Source organism: Papio anubis, chromosome 19, assembly GCF_008728515.1.
Source record: "Papio anubis isolate 15944 chromosome 19, Panubis1.0, whole genome shotgun sequence".
NCBI lineage: Eukaryota > Metazoa > Chordata > Mammalia > Primates > Cercopithecidae > Papio > Papio anubis.
This window is the reverse complement of record NC_044994.1, coordinates 10,059,975-10,073,503: the sequence shown is the minus strand read 5'-3', so window position 1 is coordinate 10,073,503 and position 13,529 is coordinate 10,059,975. Positions and strand designations below refer to the sequence as shown.

General features: G+C 40.1%; 1 protein-coding gene and 1 long non-coding RNA gene across 5 annotated transcripts; one reads left to right on the top strand and one right to left on the bottom strand.

The window, feature by feature from the left end:
* Window positions 1-7: 7 nt before the first annotated feature.
* Window positions 8-8,532, top strand: LOC101016648 (myosin regulatory light chain 12A). Of its 4 annotated transcripts, none has more exons than XM_009192469.2 (4): window positions 8-120; window positions 5,578-5,773; window positions 6,218-6,379; window positions 8,040-8,532. In XM_009192469.2, the coding sequence occupies exons 2-4, from the start codon at window positions 5,593-5,595 to the stop codon at window positions 8,210-8,212; spliced, it is 516 nt and encodes a 171-aa protein (XP_009190733.1). In that variant the 5' UTR covers window positions 8-120; window positions 5,578-5,592; the 3' UTR covers window positions 8,213-8,532. The 4 variants fall into 4 exon arrangements, with proteins under 4 accessions (XP_009190733.1, XP_009190732.1, XP_021785661.1 ...); XM_009192468.3 differs by having other exon boundaries at window positions 63-443; XM_021929969.2 differs by lacking the exon at window positions 8-120 and adding an exon at window positions 346-443 and having other exon boundaries at window positions 5,550-5,773; window positions 8,040-8,531.
* On the bottom strand, window positions 8,332-11,742 carry LOC103879585. The gene is made up of 2 exons (XR_640272.4): window positions 11,115-11,742; window positions 8,332-8,617 (listed from the first exon to the last, which is right to left on the bottom strand). It is a non-coding gene; the product is annotated as an uncharacterized LOC103879585 (long non-coding RNA).
* Between the last annotated feature and the right edge of the window lie 1,787 nt (window positions 11,743-13,529).

Below are 13,529 nucleotides of genomic sequence, written 5' to 3'. Positions count from 1 at the left end.
GGGCCGACGGGCCCCGCCCTTCGCCGTGCCCTGGAATGTGCGACCAAGCAAAGCCACAGCACGGACGCAACCATCTGCGGAAAAGATAGGGGGGAGGAAGACTTAACACTGCAACAAGAGGTACAAAAAAGACGGAAACTCAGTGAACAGGACCCAGCGAACCATGATATATTGCTTTATACTCTAGGTCGCCCACTTTAGGCTTCCTTCTCGTGCACTTGGTCAATACTGCGCTCGCTGACCACACTGGCGACTTCCCTCCATGTCGCCCCTCCGAGAAGTCTGGCCCACTCTGCGGGCCAAGAAAGGTGACCGGGCTTCCTTCCGGCTTGCTAAGCGGAGGCCGGAAGCGGTGGTTTTTAGCGGCTCTCTGGGTAGTAGGGTGGTGTAGTAGCGGCAGCGAGGGGCTCGCAGAGGTACTCGGATTCTCGTAGCTGTGCCGGGTGAGTGGCACTCGCGTTCGGGCGCGGGACACCCATCCCGGGGACCCGTCTCCGCGGGGCAGCTGGAGGGCGGCGGGGCTCCTGGCGCCGGTAGCGCACCTGGGCAGGTGTGCCACCCAGGTCCCCAGTTGTGGGATCCGAGGCCATGGCTGGGAGTGGCCCAGACCGAACTTCGCTCCTGTGCCCAAACTTGGAGCCCGGGAAATGCGGCTTCGCTCACTGGCGCCTTGATCTTGGGCGACTGCCGGGCCCGCGAAACCCGACCTCTGCAGAGCTGATCCCGGGACTATTTTTGTTTCTAACGTCAACTTGCCCGATTCAAGAGGGTTTGCGCAAAAAACGTAGCCCATTGTCCCCCCGCTGCAGCTGTTGCAGCTGTGTGGCTACATTTAGTAGGAATAACCAACTCAAATTGGGAAGTTCTTCAACTCAGTACCCGCTTCTGTAATTAGAACTTTTTTTCTTTAAGCGATGAAATTTTGGACAAAGAGATCTGGAGTTTAGTTTGTGGCTCCAGGAAAAACTCCAAAATATAATGCCTTGTCCCATGTGGGGGGAAAGTTTGGGCTAATTCAATTCTCCATGGAAGTGTTTTCTTTTAAAGTAGTTTAGTAGGTATATGAATGTATCTATCAATTTCTTGAGAGACCTATGGATTTAGCAGAGATTTTAACTTAAGTGCAAAAAGTTTTATATCTAAAGGCGAATAAAGCGAATATTTCTTAAAATTATTGGTATTTGTTTCATGTTCTGGAAGGGCTCTGATAAACGGTCATCAGAAAAGCACTTTATTTTCAAAAGCGAGGCTTTACTGGCAAGTCAGCCCTAACAGCCAATTTTCTGTCCAGTGGTGAGAACTTTTGGGTGTGGCAGTCCTAGAGAACGAATCCTACCTTCAACCGGAAGTTTGCATAAGAAATGAAAACTTGGTTTACTTGGAACGGAAGCACTAACTTGAAAATACACTTTTTAAAAATTGCGGTTAGCACCAGAAAATAAATTACACTTATTTTTTTTAAGTGCATTGATTAAATGAGGCGGTGTATTTGTTCAGGGTTTAAAAAGCCGACCAAATGATAGGTGCTATCACACTACGCAGTGTTTTGTAAGATGGTAGTTTTTTCTTGAAGAATATCTGATATTTCTCAGAATATTATCAATCTGAGTGTTCGTTTTGTAGAAAAAGTTTCTAGGTTATTTTACATTTATTGCCAGTTTGTAAATGCTGGACTCTAGGGTTCTAACCAGAGCACTCTAATGTATATATTGGTATGGATTAATCCCATTTTATAAGTGAATATAGTTTCTAGAGATCTGAAAAATCTTCTCGTGTCCTTTGGTGTGTGGGGAAAGCCACTTTGAGAATCTGTTCTATTTCTGCCACCTATTAATCTAGTCTAACATTTTCTTTAATTGTGTTGTGTATCTCGTTATAGCCCATAATGATTCTGAGTTAAAACACAAAATAAAAAACAGATTCATTGCCACCAGCGTTCACCTCCCGTGACTTAAAAAAAGGTTATGCTCCTTTAGATTAATCTGTAAACTCAGTCTCCTGACTGCCCTTCATCCACTTTCTCATGCTTCTGAAATCCTCTTATATTTTGTAGAAGCCTGTTCTTAAGTCTCCTTGCTTTACAGTTTCATACAACATATACTCCTTCACACCAAAGATCTTTCATTTAATCCTTCAAAAATAAAGACTCAGGCCGGGTGCGGTGGCTCACGCCTGAAATCCCAGCACTTTGGGTGACTGAGGCGGGTGGATCACGAGGTCAGGAGTTCAAGACCAGCCTGGCCAAGGTGGGTGAAACCCCGTCTCTAACAAAAATACAAAAATTAGCCAGGCGTGGTGGGGGGCATCTGTAATCCCAGCTACTCCGGAGGCTGAGGCAGAGAATTGCTTGAACCCTGGAGGTAGAGGTTGAGATGCGCCACTGCACTCCAGCCTGGGCGACAGAGCGAGACTCCATCTCAAAAATAAATAAATAAACAAATATAAATAAATAAAGACTCGACTTTATGATTGAAGAGCTTTCGTAACTTGGAAACCTCGGGTCCTTACCTGGCGATCTTTGCATCCTAAATAACTACGCTGACATGAAATCTTTTCAATTTATTTTACCCTAGCTTGCTTTTTGCAAAAAGCAATTTCAACTTTTTTAGATTAAGGAGTATACCCTAGTTTTCTAAACTTAGATGAGAGTTGTGCATTTGCTGAAGGCTTATTACGTGAAGAGTGATAGTCTCCATTGTTTGCGGGAAAGTAAAATGAACAGCAAACTAGAATAATAGCAAAGAGGACCCTGACAATATCAGAAATGATCTGCTCCTTGAGATCATAGCACTGTTCCTGATTTGACTCCCTCCACCATTGTTTATTCCCCCCACACTTTTAGTTTGGTAGGAAAAAAACCCCACAGTTTCTGTATTTTGGAACAGTGACTGAAGCCAAACTCCCTATCGCTGAAAGGTTTCTGGTGGAAAATAACTCAGAGATCAGAATCCAGCCTCCTTGAAAAAGTAAAGGCCTAGGTAGTAACTTGCTCAACATTACACTATCAGTTTTTGGTAGAATTAACTACCTTAATTTGTTAGAATTGAGACTAACACCCAAATTCTTAATTCTAACTATGCCTTGTAGCTTCTAAATGATCCCACACTGGGTTTTTCAAGGTCTTCCTCCTCCCCAATCACTTAACTACTCAGAAACATCTTTTCTGAACTCACAACATTTAATTATTATGTACCATCCTACAAATTATTTTTCATTATTGTCACACAGTGTTTTAAGTTTAGAGTCATACTTCTGGAATGAAAACTATGACTCATTTCGTAAGTTGAACCAATCATCTCATTTCTTTATAGTTGCCTCCCCAACTGTATTTTAAGCTCCTTGAAGATAAGACACATGCCTTACATTTCTTAACTCTTAAGTAGTATTCAACGTAATTAATATGACATTTGATACATATTAGTGTAATTAACTGTTCATAATAAGATTGATAAGATTAAGTCTTGAATATGCTGAAGAAGAGCTCTATATGAAGCCACTGTCAGTGCTGACAAAAAAAAAACTTTTTTACTTTAAAAATCTATAATACATTTATAAATTCAAAAAAGTGCATGATTAAAAGAATAGGAAATACATCAGAATTCAGAAAACATACTACTTTACAACCAAACCTAAACATTTTGAAAAGGTATCTAGAGGACCCCCATAAATTTAGTAATATGAGATTTTATATAATAGATTAAAAAATCAGTTGTGGCAGCCATTTGACCTCATCAGTTCTTTGCTCTTAAAATAGCTGACATTTCTGCATCATTAGGGAAAGACAATGTTGTCACACAAAACAGACTATTTTTAAAGATGTGCTTTGGCTTGCAAAGGCGTGACATGCCTAAAATATGAAAGTGATATGGACTGGTAAACGTGTCACACATTGGGTCTCAACCTCTTGCTGCAAGTCCTTGAGTACATTTAAGAGATGGAGGAATAATATAGTCTATAACTCTTTGTCGTTTTTAAAGACAGAACTTACAACAAACAGGAAAGTACAACCCTATGTAGTTTAGATATGAATGGGATTTACTACCTCCAAAGGTGTTATAGAATGAAAATATGCATTTATGAATGGTTTAAGTCATGAAAGGCAGCATCCTAAAAGTTGATTAAAGAATTCTAGGAAATTTGGGAGCAGCATATATCATAACTTCTGTGCTGTGTAGGATATATCTTTTCAACAATATATTCCAGTTGCCATATGGTGCTATATTGGATGGGCTGGAATTTGTGACTATCCTTTGTGGAATTTCCTATTAAAATCTGAAAACAGATTTAGCTTTTAAAAATTTGAGGCAGAGCTTTTCTGATCATTCCGTAATTGTATTTAGTCTGGACGATGTGGTTATAATCAAGGAAATAATGTAAGAAATTACTTTTTAAACACATCGGAAACATATTCTTAGGGTCACTGTGGAGTGCTGAGATCTAGGTGGTAGTTCATTCTTTGCAGTCCACAGACTTATTTTTAGAGCAGTGGCATAGTGTTTTGCCAGATCATAGCTAAATGTTTTCAGAACGTAAGCTTTAAAATTGTTATCCTGGTCAGAGTGAAATCAGTAGTGCCTATTTTAGACCTGCTTGGAAGAATATAACTCAATGCAGTGTCTTACTTTTGCTGCTGAGCGGTTTTGCAGACTACCATCTTCACTGCAACTCTGAACGATGGTATGGTAGAATTTTATTGTCTGATGACTATGGAACTTCAAACAAATTTTTGTAGTTTTTAAAAAAGATTGAGTAGTGAAAGGAAAGTTGCCTTTTTATTTTAGGTATTACTAGACATTCTTTTTAATTTTAACTTAAATTTTACTGGGATAAATTTAGATAAGAGAGCAAAGGTAGTTTCTACCTTTAAGATGTTTTCGAAAACATTTAAATTATTTTAAAAGCTTGTACTCTGATTTCTGTTTAGAGGTCTTAGATACTTCCAGTGATTTAGTGTGACTGTAATACAAGAAACTGGTTTGGATAGAGTGTAATGTCTATAAAAACTGTAGATGAATTCCCCTCAGTTTTTTTAGCCTTTACTGTTAGCCTTTCAACAAATAGTTTTCTTGAACTACTTTTGCCTAGAGGTGAGGGTACAATAAAAAATGTTAGTTGAAAGTGGAAGAACAATATTTGTCAACAGAGATTAGGAGATGAAGACCTGTTCCATCAGTTAGTCGTTCTTACTGTTCCTCACCTTTCTGTCCACCGTACTATGGAATAGCCAATTTAGGCTAAGGCTGCAAAGGGTGGACCTACTGAAGATGAGTTAGTATCCCTCAGCACCCCCATAGTGCTGAAGTATAGAACTTGGGAGTTTCCTAGGTAACTAATTTTTTTTGATGCTTGGTTTTTTATTGTTATCAAATTAGCAGATTTGGTTATCAGCTGTTGTTAGCTATATAGCAGTACGGGTCATATGTAATCTTGTTGACATGTGTCTTCTAAAGACACATTTCTGAGTCACTCAAACATATCAGGAAGGCTGATTCTGTGTACTTTTGTTAATCATTGTTTTGATTCAAACTTAAGTAATCTTAGATGTTTAGTTTTTATTGTATTTCCTTTCCTAATTAGGACTTAACCACCACCATGTCAAGCAAAAGAGCAAAGACCAAGACCAAGAAGCGCCCTCAGCGCGCAACATCCAACGTGTTTGCCATGTTTGACCAGTCACAGATTCAGGAGTTCAAAGAGGCCTTCAACATGATTGATCAGAATAGAGATGGTTTCATCGACAAGGAAGATTTGCATGATATGCTTGCTTCATTGGGTAATGCTCAGTTTAAATATTAATCTATTGGATAGAATTTCCACGGTGCCTTTCATGTTGATTTCATGAGTCTTAAAGCTCTGTAAAGCCTGTCTAATGGTTTGAGTAAAGTGTGGAACGGTGTTTCCCACCGAACCACCAGCAGATTCCTGACCCTGTCTTAGGATTGGGTTGGGGTTCGTGTCTGTGTGTATGAAAACACTAATCTAGATTATGGAAGCAGTATTATTCCTTCTGACATTCCAATGGAATATCATATACTCTCCAGACTCTTTAATAGGCCCTATTCATTAAGAAAACTTTCCCCCCCAAGTAGTTTTACTGTCATGAGTGCAAACAGTAAACTGTATGAATGATAATCTTTCTTACCAAAATGTTGACTGTCATTAATAGTTGATGTGTATTATAATGTAATTAAAATTATGACCCCTTTTAAAAATTTAGGGAAGAATCCAACTGATGAGTATCTGGATGCCATGATGAATGAGGCTCCAGGCCCCATCAATTTCACCATGTTCCTTACCATGTTTGGTGAGAAGTTAAATGGCACGGATCCTGAAGATGTCATCAGAAATGCTTTTGCTTGCTTTGATGAAGAAGCAACTGGTAAGTGAGAGGTAACCTTTAATTACAAAGTGATTTAATTTTTAGTTATGGTAACTAAAATATACAGTGACTTAAAATAGGATAACACCGTCGGGTTTGTACTACACCTGTGTTTTTAAACAGCGTTCTCTTGGCATGTTTGTCACTCACGCTGTGCTTCTGCCCTAAGTAGTAGTTCACAACGAATAGGTTGTATTTGAAACCTCTTTGGGAAACTTGTATTACCCCTTTCCTAGCATGTTAACTCCACAAGGGTTAGGCTATCAGAAAATATGTATTGAATAAAAAACTTTTAACAGAATAATCTTGATGAAGTATGAATTGTTGTAGGCTGTGGCACCACTACAATCCTGTGTGTGTTTACCAGGTATCTGTCAGCTCTCAAATTGTTTAAATCTGACATTTAACCTCTATTTTAAAATACACCCAGTAGAACTTAGGGTCTGGAATTAGACTATCTGGCTTCATATTCCTCTTCTACATAATAGCTGTGTAATTTGGGGCAAGTTGCTTGACTTTCTCTAAGCCTCTGTCTTCTTATTTGTAAAATGGGCAGTATTACCTACCTCACAGGGTGGTTGTGAGAAGTAAATGAAGTGAGATGTACATGAAGTACTTAGCATACTGTGTGGCATAGAGTTAACTCTCAAAAAAACAAAATGTTAACTATATAGGGGCCTGATCCTTTGGCGGAAGTGTAAAACATAATGGGGGAATATTTTCCATGACACCCAACTCAACAGGGCGTAGCCAAGTGTGTTTAGTGAAGGAAGGCACAATCTTGGGTTGCCTGCATTAGTGGGACTAGTTTAAATACTGCGTGGTTGCCAGGGCCTGCTGATGGAAGCATGGTCTGTGGCTTTCAAGGCTCCCCACATGTCCATGCCAGTTATTTGGGAAATCTTAAAAATACCAATACCAGAAAATCTTCGGTGACATCTGATTCTTGTAGGCAGGCAGGTTTTATGAGAACCCTGGTATCAAATTCCCAAAGAGCACACCTTTCATTTTACCACTGCACACCCCCACTGCCTAGCACAGTGCCTGCCACATAGTTAGTGCTCAAATATTTATTCCATGTTTTTGCATGTGCTGGGACTGGCCATATTTGTTATAATAATTGGATTTGTAAACAGTAAAAATCTCATTTTACATCTGAGAAAACCAAAGGTCAGGGATAAAGTGAAATGCCTGAAATAAAATAGCTTGTTAAAACTGGGCCTCAAGTTTCCAATATTCTTTCCACTGTACCACTTTATTGATGTGTATGATGTAGTGTTGATTTTAGCGTGGCAGGTCAATGTTATTTGCTTGTAGAATAACACATGACCATTCATGCCACTTTAAGGAACCACAAGGCTAGATTCTTTAACCATACTTTTTATTACTTTGTTTAGGCATAGGTTTAGTCTATTACCAAGAGATCAGAAGCTGAATGTGGAGGCAGAATGATAGAGCAGAACGACGCTGCTAAGCATCTGGGCATTTTTCTAGGCACTTCCCTGCTGAGGCTGTTTTAAGTAGGTGGACACCCTGGAGTTCACATATTTGCATGTTTATAGTTTTTAACATACAGAACATGCTTAGTTGAGTATAGATATTCTTTGTGATTGACCCTCAGAGTAGTATGTATTCTGATCCCTTGTTCTGTATTCTCCAGGCACCATTCAGGAAGATTACCTGAGAGAGCTGCTGACAACCATGGGGGATCGGTTTACGGATGAGGAAGTGGATGAGCTGTACAGAGAAGCACCTATTGACAAAAAGGGGAATTTCAATTACATCGAGTTCACGCGCATCCTGAAACACGGAGCAAAAGACAAAGATGACTGAAAGAATTTCAAATTCCAGCCAAACGTTCCTTGTTGCCACTTTGGGTATTTTTGAGATTTTCTCTTGCATGCCCTTAGCTTTACAGCTTTTGCATTTCCTGTTGTATTTATTCTCAGCCATTTTGGGCATATGTATCTTTATACTCAGACTGGAAAAGGGACTTTCTATTGATATCATTTTCAGAATAGAAAATAGGGTAATTTAACCTACCAGCCCTTTCCCCCAATAACTGTGGTCTATACAGAGTCAATATATTTTTTTCAGAGAAAGTTATTTGCTCGATTTTTTCTGAATCATAATTAAACTTTATGATAAAACACTTACTTGTTTAAACTTCTTATTTACCAAACTGGGCCTTTGTTGGTTTTAGTTGTATCTTCCAAAGAAAGGTAGATGAGGGAAATCCTAGAAAATGATACGGTTGTTAGCTTTCTCTTCCTCCAATTTTCCTAACAATCCTATCTCCTCTACTATCCATTCCTCCTCCTCCTCCCAAGGATATCCAATTTTAACTGCCCTAATCAGGTTTTCTGCACTTTGTCTTCCAATTCTTAAAATAATTTCCTGTAGAATTGGCATACATATGATAGTTTCCGTAGCTTTAAGTTCTTAAGTTGACATACCTGCCAACATTTCTGCTTTATTTAAACTTTTGTAATTTCTGATTATTTAAAATTAGACCAGGTCACTGAGTGTAATTTCAATTTTTCATATTTTTAAAAACCATTTTGGCTTAAAGGTTCTGTGGAATGCTACCAAAGAGAGATTTTTTAATGTTATGTTTTAAAGTGCTGGAAATACAATGCAGTATTTTTTTATTATATGTAGTTCTTCTTTAACACAACAATGCCTACTGGAAGATATTTATGCAGAGATTCACCACGAGTCCATGTATGAGTTTTGGACATTCCTGACCTTCCCACAATCAAAACAGCTGAACCTACATGCCTGGGAAAGTGAGGTCATTATTTCAGTCCTAAAAATAACTTCTACTATTTGCAGAAATGCAGAACTGTTTCATAGTTAATCAGGGAGTGGCAGACAGTTTCATTCTTTTTCAGCTTTAAAAATCTGACTCTCAAAGGGCTTCAGGATTCTCTTTTTTTTTCCAGACAGGGTCTCTCGCTCTATCATGCAGGCTGGAGTGCAGTGGCACAATCACAGCTCACTACAGCCTTGACCTCCTGGGCTCAAGTGATCCACCTGAGTAGTTGGGACTACAAGCATGCACCACCGTGGCTGGCTAATTTCTCAATTTGTTGTAGAGACAGGGTCTCATTATGTTGCCCAGGCTGGTCTCAAACTCCTGTACTCAAGTGATCTTCCCACCTCTGCCTCCCAAAGTGCTGGGATTACAGGTCTGAGCAACCATGGCCAGCCCAAAACTCCCACTCTCAAAGATTCATGAGTTTTAAAATATTTGAAACAGAGAAAAATTTGGTTGAAAAGAGTTGACAATTAGCCCATGAACATGAGTAATTGGCAATTACTGTAATAACTTCAAGTTTTATGCTATGATTATCATGACTCTCCTTGGACAAAACCATTACCTCATTCGGTAAACAATTACTAAAAGCCTTCTGGGCAGCAGGCCTTTGCAGCCAATAAGATCAGCTAGATCCTGTAACCTGGGAAGGCCAACGCTATAGGAATAGATGGACTAGTCAAAGCTAGTTCTTGTCCTCTTCAACATTAGAATCTTAGAACCTGCCTTCATTCTTTGTCTTTTGTTACTGAATTTTATTCACTGGTTAAGCCAAAATACTTTTTCCAGGCTATGGCCATGGTGCTAAAATCTTGTTTTTTGAACTGAATTTCCATGTCAAGAGAAAAAATTATCATATGCTTTGTTAAATCTCCAGTGAAGAACACATAACATTGTTTCCACTATATGAAATACAAGGTACTACTAAAATGATCTCTTGCAGGGTTCCTGTTTCCCTTTCAGATAACTGCCCAAAGAACCAACTTGCATTAAGAACAATGATGTACCCTGAATGAAATAATTCTCCTAATTTAGTAATACCATTCTTTGCTTAAACAAGAATGATTGCCAATAGAAAGGTAAAAGCATCCATTTCAATGGTGTGTTTGACTGAAAAATCAGTCTCAGAAGTTTCCATGATGAAAGTCAAACTTGAAACAAACCATTTCAAAAGATCTGGCTAGGCATGTTGGCTCACATCTGTTATCCCAGCACTTTGGAAGGTCGAAGTAGGAAGACTGCTTGAAGCCAGAAGTTTGACATTAGCCTGGGCAACAAAGCAAAACCCCATCTCTACATAAAAATTAAAAAAAAAAAAAAATTAGCCGGATATGGTGGCGGGTGCCTATAATCCCAGCTACTCCGAAAGCTAAGGTGGAAGGATTGCTTGAGCCCAGGAGTCCGAGGCTGGAGTGAACTGATTGTGCCACTGCACTCCAGCCTGGGGTGACAGCGAGACCCTGTCTTTAAAAAAAAAAAAAATCCGTCAAAACCAACCTAATGGGGGTGGCATCCTTATCTACCTGCATATGATATGGTCATTTGGATTCCAGGCCCCAAATTTTACTTGATGGAAGAACCTATGACTTGAGAGCAGGAATTGAATGCTCCTGGTAAGGAAAGGAGGAAGGCCTGAGCATAAGAGACAAGTAAAAGAAAATTGAGAAGGAAAGGAAACCATTTGCTACAAAGTGAAAAGAGGAAAGACAGCAAGAGGTTTAACACCTAGACTTGAGGATCAGATAAAAAATGATCAGAGTTTGGAGAGGTAAATGGAGCCACAGAAACAGTTTTACGGAAACCTAGTTAATGTCAAGAGTAAGGAGGTTAGTAGTGTCCAACACAGAACAGTGGAGTATGGGAAGGTTTAAATGAGACGCCCCCAGATTTGACAAGTCCTTAGTCATGTCTGCTTACCTTTTCTGTCCATAAAGCGATTGTTGTAGCTAATCCCGCACTGAAGAAATGCCCAGTTTTCCCCGTGCTGCTTATTCCATTTTCACTCGCTCTTCCATCTTCCAAGTCCCTGTATCTTTTTAGTCTAGATTTCTCTGTGTCTGCTCAAATAGCAGGAATTGTGACTTCTCCAATGTTTATCCACATACATTTTAGAGTTGTAATGAGTTTACAACTTGTTTTTTCATTTACTAAAATTGTACCTCATGTTTTGGCATAGCCACTGTTGTTTTGAGTATATTGCTTTTTCAACCATTCTTAACTTCAATTATCTTTGACGTGGGTATGCTATAATTAATTTTCCAATGATAGATATTTAGCTATCCAGCTATTTTTATTAGTGAATACATTTTTATTAATGATTAAATAAAGCCTATATAGGCTTTTCTTTTGCATCTAGAGAGAACAATGTACCTTAGAAGTATTTCTTCAGAATAGTGCTGTCAAATAGAAGCTTCTGTAATTATGGAAATGCTCTCTGTGCCATACAATAAGGACACTAACCACATGTGGCTATTGAGCACTTAAAATGTGTCTAATACTGGCCGGACGCGGTGGCTCACGACTGTAATCCCAGCACTTTTGGAGGCCGAGGCGTGTGGATCACAAGGACAAGAGACTGAGACCATCCTGGCCAACACGGTGAAAACCCGTCTCTACTAAAAATACAAAAATTAGATGGGCGTCGTGGCACACGCCTGTAGTCCCTGCTACTCGGGCGGCTAAGGCAGGAGAATCGCATGAACCCGGGAGGCAGAGGTTGCAGTGAGTCGAGATCGAGCCACTGCACTCCAGCCTGGGCAACAGAGCAAGACTGTTTCAAAAAACAAAAATGTGTCTAATACTGCCAGACGCACTGGTGCGGTGTCTCTCACCTGTAGTCCCAACTACTTGAGAGGCTCAGGTGAGAGGATCGCTTGAGCCCAGGAGTTCCAGGTTGTAGTGCATTATGATCACACCTGTGAATAGCCACTGCATTCCAGGTATCAAACGTTATCAAATACAACTGAGGAACTGAATTTAAGTTTAGCCACATGTGCTTAGTGACGATTGTATTGGACAGCACAATTCTAGAAACTTATATTTTTTAATTATTTAAACTATCGAACCAAAACCTAGACTACAGTTAAGGAAAGGGTAAATATTGTAGAACCAGGTGTGACTTTTAAGCAATTGCTTTTCTAACACTATTGAGAAAATACATACAGTCATGAACTGGATTTAGAGCTGTGCTGCTGGGATGAGGACCACCGCATCAGCATCATGTGTGCTTACCAGAAATTGGAATTATCCTCCACCCTTTACTCACTGAATCCTAATACCCGGTTTTGAGGCTCAAAAATGTTTTTTAAAGTCTTGTTATTAGGCGTGCTACTGTTTAAGAACTGCTATAGAGTGCTGAACACAAGCTCCCTCCCTTCTAGGAATTTCTGATCAAAGATTTCTAGAATATATAAACTCCCTAAGAGGCTTTGAATTCATCTCTCAGCATGCAGCACATGTTAAGGCAATAAGAAGAGTTCAACAAAGATTTGCTATTAGATTGCCAATCTTCCACCATCCTGAAGTAATGCTATTTTAGTAATGCTAGATGAAGTAATGCTAGATTACCTCAAGGTGAGGGAAAAATATCTTGAAGAACACAGCCACAAACACGATCTAGAGCAAAACCTGAAAAACGTAGCTTCTTGTTTTTCTTTTTTTTCTTCTTCTTCTTCCTTTTTGTGGAGAACGGGGTCTCGCTATATTGCCCAGGCAGGTCTCGAACTCCTGGGCTCAAGCTATCCTCCCGCCTCTGCCTCCGTGAGAGCTCGTATTACAGGCGTGAGCCACCGCGCCCGGCCGCTTCGTGTTTTTCTTTGTGTGTGCATGTATGTGTGTGCGTTGCCATTTTCTTGATAAAGTTAAGAAAGTAGTTTGAATAAAACTTTCTTGTGGCTAAAGGAGGAATGAAACAGCCATAGGCTGTGGCCGTAGCCTCATAAGGCCGTAAACCTTATGAGGGTAAGCAGAGAGGAGTAGGTTAAAGGATTTAACTCGGGCTGGAATGCGGTTTGAAAAGAGAAAGGGATTCTGGAGCGGAAAAGAATCCGCCCAGGCGCCGCCCTCACCTTCTCAGCATTACATGGGACGAACCATAAAACCTGTCTTGTCTGAAATTCAAATTTAGAAGAACTGTACTTTTACTTTCTAAATCTGGAAACTCAGGGTTCGGCGCCAGGGGACCCCAAATCCTCGGCGGATCGCGCCCCGCTTGGGTCAAAGGGTACCCCAAATCCTCCGCTGATCGCGGCCCGCTCGGGTCAAATTCCAGCGCCCGGCCCAGCCGCGCCCAGCGGGCCAGGAATGCGGAAGGGCCGCGGAGCTGCCAAAGGA

What these genes read in the sequence shown, in the direction of transcription:
- LOC101016648 (XM_009192467.4), top strand. An exon ending in TGATATGCTTGCTTCATTGG is followed by an intron (nt 5,774 to 6,217) that starts GTAATGCTCAGT and finishes TTAAAAATTTAG; the next exon opens with GGAAGAATCCAACTGATGAG. An exon ending in CTTTGATGAAGAAGCAACTG is followed by an intron (nt 6,380 to 8,039) that starts GTAAGTGAGAGG and finishes TGTATTCTCCAG; the next exon opens with GCACCATTCAGGAAGATTAC.